The sequence below is a fragment of the Sinocyclocheilus rhinocerous genome, unplaced genomic scaffold (assembly GCF_001515625.1).
Source record: "Sinocyclocheilus rhinocerous isolate Xijiao unplaced genomic scaffold, SAMN03320098_v1.1 scaffold867, whole genome shotgun sequence".
Lineage (NCBI taxonomy): Eukaryota > Metazoa > Chordata > Actinopteri > Cypriniformes > Cyprinidae > Sinocyclocheilus > Sinocyclocheilus rhinocerous.
The window spans coordinates 380,646-386,842 of NW_015649279.1; the positions used below are offsets into that span (position 1 = coordinate 380,646).

Genomic DNA, 6,197 nt, shown 5'->3' on the forward strand with positions numbered 1-6,197 from the left:
ATCATAAAGCTGAATAAATAAGATTTCCGTTGATGTATGGTTTGTTAGGATCGGAAAATATTTGGCCAAGATACAATTATTTGAAAATCTGGAATCTGAGGGTGCAAAAAAATCTAAATATTGAGAAAATCATCTTTAAAGTTGTCCAAATGAAGTTCTTAGCAATGCATATTACTAATCAAAAATTAAGTTTTGATATATTTACAGTAGGAAATTTACAAAATATCTTCATGGAACATGATCTTTACTTAATATCCTAATGATTTTTGGCATAAAAGAGAAATGGATAATTTTGACCCATACAATGTATTGTTGGCTATTGCTACAAATATACCCCAGCGACTTAAGCCTGCTTTTGTGCTGCAGGGTCACATATGTATTCTAGTATTTAATTGAGATGTTTAGAGAGTCTGGCAGTATTTGCTGGTTCTGATCAGGCTTCACAGCGAATCGTCTGTCTCTCATCAGCACTGCAGAATATGAAAAAGTGTTGGTTTTGAGCCCATGTTCTGTTTCTCTGCAGTTCTTTCACTTCTCGTCTCAAGCGTACCTGCCGGAGGAGGATTATTTTAAGGGTCGTGTGAAGTGGGTCGGCAGCCCGTCGCGGGGCGAAGCATCGATCCAGCTTCTGAACGCCTCGCTCACTGATAACGGCACGTACACCTGCGCCGTACGCAACCCTCCCGATGTCCACGGACACCCGGCCCAGACCGTCCTCACCGTCACACCGCAGAGTGAGACACGCATGTATGAGCTCAGAGGAGGTCTCGTTTCACCCCCGAATCTGTGTAGGCATTTAGCATTGTGGCTGTTTTCTTGAGAATTAAGCACATTTGAACTAAATTGAACTAAACTAAACTGAATAATTTGACTGTTTATTCATGTGAAGCTGCTTTAAAGGAATCGTTTAGCCAAAAATGAAAATGCACTCACCCTCAGGTCATCAAAGATCAGGATGAGTTTGTTTCTTCATCAGGTTTGTAGAAATGCAGCATTGCATCAGTGTCTCATCAATGGATGCTCTGCAGTGAATGGGTGCCGTCAGAATGAGAGTCCAAACAGCTGATAAAAACATCACAATAATCCACAAGTAATCCACAGCACTCCAGTCCATCAGTTAACATCTGGAGAAGACAAAAGCTGAAACAAATCCAGCATTAAGACGTTTTTAACTCAAATACCCATCAGTTAACATCTGGAGAAGACAAAAGCTGAAACAAATCCAGCATTTTTTGACTAAAATAAGAGTCCATAATCCATAATAACGCTTCCTCCAGTGAAAAACTGGTCTGGTCTGAATCAGGAGAGAAATCTGCACAGATCAAGCAGCGTTTACAAGACAAAACAGCTCTAAAGTCAAGTCAAGTCACCATTATTTATACAGTGCTTTTTACAATGCAGATTGCGTCAAAGCAGCTTTCCAGTATTAAACAAGGAAACAGTGTGTCGTTCTCCTCTGGCCAGACCAGCAGTTTAATTCTAGACTGCAGCAGAGTCAGATTGTGCAGAGGACTCATCTGGTTTGGACTCATCTCATTTGTTTAGATCTCATCTAATCATATATGTGGCTGGATTTTAATGCGAGAGACAACAGGAGATGGACGTTTTCACTGCAGGAAGAGTTATCTTTAGGCGTCACTAATGATGTAGTGCTAAATTTCACCAAATCTATTCCCATGAAGAAACAAACTCATCCTGATCTCGGAAGGCCTTAGGGTGAGCACATTTTCATTTCTGGCTGAACTGTATATCTTTAACAATTAATATTGTGTAAAGCGCTATATAAATAAAGGGTGTCATGAATATAATGACACAGTGCTTCCAAAATAAAAAGTAGTATTTTTTGTGATTCTGGTTTTGTTTTTAATGGGGTGAAATCCGACCCGGACGTTTCCTCGTGAGATTCACCGAGATGCAGTATGATCATAGTTTTACTGGTTCTGTTCTGACGCAGTGTGTGTGTGTGTCAGGGCTGTCGGTGATGTTCACGGATGTCGGCGTGCTGCTGGTGTTTGTTCTGGTGCCGTCAGGAATCATCACGCTGGTGCTGCTGGGTCGAATCCTGTGTCCGTGCTGGTCCGTGAAAGAGAAGAGTCCCGCGGCCCATCACTCGCCCATCGAGGAGGTCACTGGGTAAGAAGTGATGTGCAGGAATCCAGCGGTTCAGAGTGATGTTAGATGTGAGTGATGACTGTGTGTCTGTTCACAGTGATGAGTATTTCTACGGCCAGACGCAGCAGAAACGCTCCCTGTGCTGCTGCTACTTTAAGGTAAACCTCCGTCTGTGCTGGTTTATGTGTGTTGGGAGAGTTTATTTAGACTTCAAACTGAATTGGACGTGTTGATAACTGATTAGCTTAGCAACACTCTTACTGTTACTGAACTGATTTGAATCAACGTTGAACTGAATTGAGCTGAATTATGACATGCAGCGCTGGTTCTGGAAGTATTTTGCCCATTCATTTTTCTCATAGGGATTTTAAAAAAAGTCTTCCTTAAAGGATTATAAGCCGTGAACCAAACCAACCAGACATGAGGAGAATCGCAGTGTTACAAGATACTCGATTGTGAACTTAACAGCTTTAGTGAGGGAAAGAACTACAACCCAATGAATGACAGAATTTGATTAAAAATGACAGAGAACTAAAGTTATTATTTTTAAGTAAAATGCCAAGTATGCATATATATATATACTCAAATATTTAAGGAATCTGAGAGCATAGAGAGGGTTAATTAATTTGTGGGAGTGGGTGGAGCTAAATATCTCTTTGTTTGCTGCGACTCTCTGATTGGTGGAATTTTTCTGTGCAGCATCATGGGAAATGTAGTTTTCCACCATGAATTTAGTTATTAAACAGGAATATTTTAAAAGTAAGTTGAATTAACGCAAACAGATGGGTTCAATAGAAGCGTACAGAATTGATGAACAACCTCATTGACTCTCACAACAGGTCTGTCTGTAAAGATTATTGTTATTGTTCAAAATCAGCTTCCCCATAGAGAAAAAGAATGGAGTTTTCACTTCTGGAACTGACTGTTATGCACTGTTGTCTTCTGTAGAGCTGCTTTACAGATGAAACTCCGTTAGTTTCATAAGTTATGAATTTTGCAACATTAACAATGTTATTTTCCTCTTTATTTTAGTGAAGCTGCTTTTAAATTATGTGTATAAAGCACTATAGAAATAAACTGACTGTGGTGTTTATTTCAGGATTTTGAATATGAGGACGACTACATGATGCATGAAAAACCGCATGAACGCACCTTCACCGAGTCACAGTGTTAGACGAACAACTCCTGAGTGTGTTTGTGTGTGTGTGTGTTTGAGAGTGTGAGAGAGAGAGTGTGTGTGTGTGTGTGTGTGTGTGTGTGCCATGGAGACAGAGCATCAGCAGCGCCCGTGGGGTCTTGTGAACACACACACACACACACACACACTAGAGGGAGAGATGGATGGAGTTTCTCCGTCAGCTGGAGTCAGAGGATGCCGTTTCCGTGTGGTTGCCTTGGCAACAGTTGCCGGCCTGATCGGGGGTGGAGGAGCAGTTCGTTTAGGGTGTCTGATGCAGACTGAAGGTATCGAATCTGAAGATCCGAATCAGCAAAATGCAAATGCACTACAGTCTCAGAGGAAAGAATCGTTCACGATCCGTCGCACTGATTACTGAGACACTGTTACACCTGTAGCACAAACACCATCAAACACACAAATCTGACCGCACAGAGATCTTCATCACGTCACACACTGCTCATGAATATTCATGGGGACACACACATGCTCTGTTGTGTGTTTATATTTAACGTTTTCCATATGTTCTCATTTCACAGTCACTCTTCTCTGTAAAGTCATTGGAGCTGCTGCCTGTAAAAGCAAACGCTGCATAAATGTCATTTACGTAGTCATTGCTAAGGATTATTAGGTTTGTGACTGTGATAGCGTTTCCTCTCCTGAACTAATCCGTGCTCTTCTCTCATGTAGGAAACCGCAGGAGCTTCATCTCACATCCGAACAGAACACAACTCTTCCGTTTGACTCTACTGCGATTGGTGAGCTGGAAGAGTTTCAGAGCCTAAATCTCTGCCTTTGCTGTTGTCTGTTTCTGTTCTGATGTCCAGACAGGTTTCCAGGTCTTTCCTCAGCGGTGGGTCTCAAACAGAGAAAGCGTGAGTGACTGTGAAGTGGATGTTGAGTAGGAGAGCGACTGACCGCTCGTCCTGAACTCTGAGTCTGGCTGTCTTTAGAGAGCAGGATTATTCATGTCATCAGAACAACCCCATCTCATGAAAGTGCATTTCAATGGCATGATTTTATGTTTCTATTTGGTGTACCGTTTATACGCAGAAATTGACTTTGGTGTGCACATGCAATGGTTAGGTTTAGGGGTGTGTATCATATGCACGCCATGGTTTTTTGGTTTTATTTGTAGTAAAAGGGATGGATTCCGTCAGGTCCGTAAAGTCGACTTGAAACTGAAGTTATGATTTTTCTTCCCTATTTTGACAGATATCTGAGTCTAGCGGCTTCTTTCTTCAGTGGAACACAAATAATATTCTGAAGAACATTGGGAACTAAACAGTATTGGACCCCACTGACTATCAGTGCATGGACAAAACCGCTGAGACTCTTCTCAAAATATCTGCTTTCGTGTTCCACAGAAGATGGAGAGTCATTGATTCTTCAAAGCATCAGCGATCGTGCCGTCAACCATCAGTATTCAGGATGCTGACCTGTGACCTCTGACCTCTGCATCTCTTGTACTGATGTCAGTTTGTGGGACAGATCCTTGAGTGACCAGAAGGCACGTGGAGACCTCATGCAGAAATACAGCAGTGATTCCAGTTAAACCAAACATTGTTCATGATTGATTCTGCCATTTATTTCTCTGCTAATGAGAATTTCTCTCTTCTATAATTGATGCATTTACAACACTATTTCTCTGTTTAATGCTGTGAAGCTGCTTTGAAACAATTCAGTGTGAAGCGCTATATAAATAAATGTGATTCATGCATGTGTGAGCGTGTGTGAGTGTGTGTGTGTGTGTGTGTGTGTGTGTTTCAGAGATGTTGCTGTGAGAGAAAGCGCAGTGTTTGAACATGTGGGTGGTTTGACCTTCACAGACGCAGAAGAAGAAGAAGAAGAAGATGTTTTAACGTGGTGAGCCGAGCGTGCAGCTCTGAAGGAGATGGTCAGAAAGAGTCCCAGCCGGAGAGAAGGAGCCCATCCACACCCGGGCCATCGATTCGGAGCTGTTTCCATGTGAACGGTGCTCTGAAAGCACAGGCAGCCTAATAATGTTCCTGCATCGCAGGCGCACACACAGCTCTGTTAACCCTTGAGCAGCCGGACCCTCAGCTATTCAGTCATTCATTCTGAGTGCGATCAGGGCGGGGCCGCGTGTGTGTGTGTGTGTGAGAGAGAGAGAGAGAGAGAGAGTCATCAGCTGTTGATACAGCCGGTGTGTGTGAGAGAGAGAACGGAGAGAGAGAGAGGAGAGAGAGAAACGGAAGAAACAGAGCGAGGCGCTGAACGGATACGACTATGCTGTGCTGTATCAGGAGAACTAAACCGGTAAATATCTGGATTCTTCACACTTTTACTGCTGTAAACTGAGATGATGGAGGCTGTCGCTGTGTTTGAGACCGTACCTGTCAGTCAGGTGTATCTGAGTCTGATGCTCTTTTATATGAGTGAAGTAGTGGAGCTGGAGTGTGTATGTGTGTGTGAGGAGTTCAGGGTGTGGTGTGTGTGTGTGTGTGTGAGGCTCTCTGAGGAGATCAGCACACTTAAATTAATGTCTCACAGGAATCATAATGATTTCTCTGGAGATGGAAGTTGGATGTAATGAAGCTTTGATCGCGCTCAGTGCGGGGCTCCGGTGAACGGCTCCGGTATACAGCGGCTTTACCGTCTCACACAGTGAACGGGAGGCTTAGTGCTCTAAAGATTCAAACAGATCCGCGCCGCTTTTGAGGAATCCGTGCGTTAAACACCTTTCACTGTCTTTACTCACACAAACCGCAGGTGCGCTCCGCGTCTCTTTTGTTCTTACGCCCCATTGAGCGCGACGCGAGCTGGACGCGAGCGTTAAGATCGGCGGAGCGTCGGAGACGAGACAGAGAAGTGCCTCAGACGGAGAGAGAGAGAGAGAGAGAGAGAGAGAGAGAGAGAGAGAGAGAGAGGGAGAGAGAGAGAGAGA

At 43.4% G+C, this 6,197-nt stretch overlaps 2 protein-coding genes across 5 annotated transcripts in view; both read left to right on the forward strand.

Annotated features, from left to right (window-relative positions):
• The window catches only part of mpzl3 (myelin protein zero-like 3), an 8,490-nt gene extending 3,878 nt beyond the window's left edge, over window positions 1-4,612 (forward strand). The window contains exons 3-8 of one of the 3 annotated variants that reach the window (XM_016515314.1): window positions 524-734; window positions 1,971-2,133; window positions 2,210-2,270; window positions 3,212-3,307; window positions 3,344-3,367; window positions 4,601-4,612. In XM_016515314.1, the coding sequence (XP_016370800.1) occupies window positions 524-734; window positions 1,971-2,133; window positions 2,210-2,270; window positions 3,212-3,286 (510 nt within the window). In that variant the 3' untranslated portion in view covers window positions 3,287-3,307; window positions 3,344-3,367; window positions 4,601-4,612. Of the gene's footprint in view, window positions 1-523; window positions 735-1,970; window positions 2,134-2,209; window positions 2,271-3,211; window positions 3,373-4,600 lie in introns of those variants that run through there. The other 2 variants (XM_016515315.1, XM_016515313.1) reach the window with 2 other exon arrangements.
• Window positions 4,613-5,436: 824 nt separating this feature from the next.
• gap43 (growth associated protein 43) overlaps window positions 5,437-6,197 on the forward strand; it is a 9,230-nt gene continuing 8,469 nt past the window's right edge. For both annotated transcript variants that reach the window (XM_016515317.1, XM_016515316.1), the window contains exon 1: window positions 5,437-5,569. Coding sequence is in view for 1 of the 2 variants with exons in the window: in XM_016515316.1 (XP_016370802.1) it covers window positions 5,540-5,569 (30 nt within the window). In the remaining variant the exon portion in view is untranslated. The remainder of the gene's footprint in view (window positions 5,570-6,197) is intronic.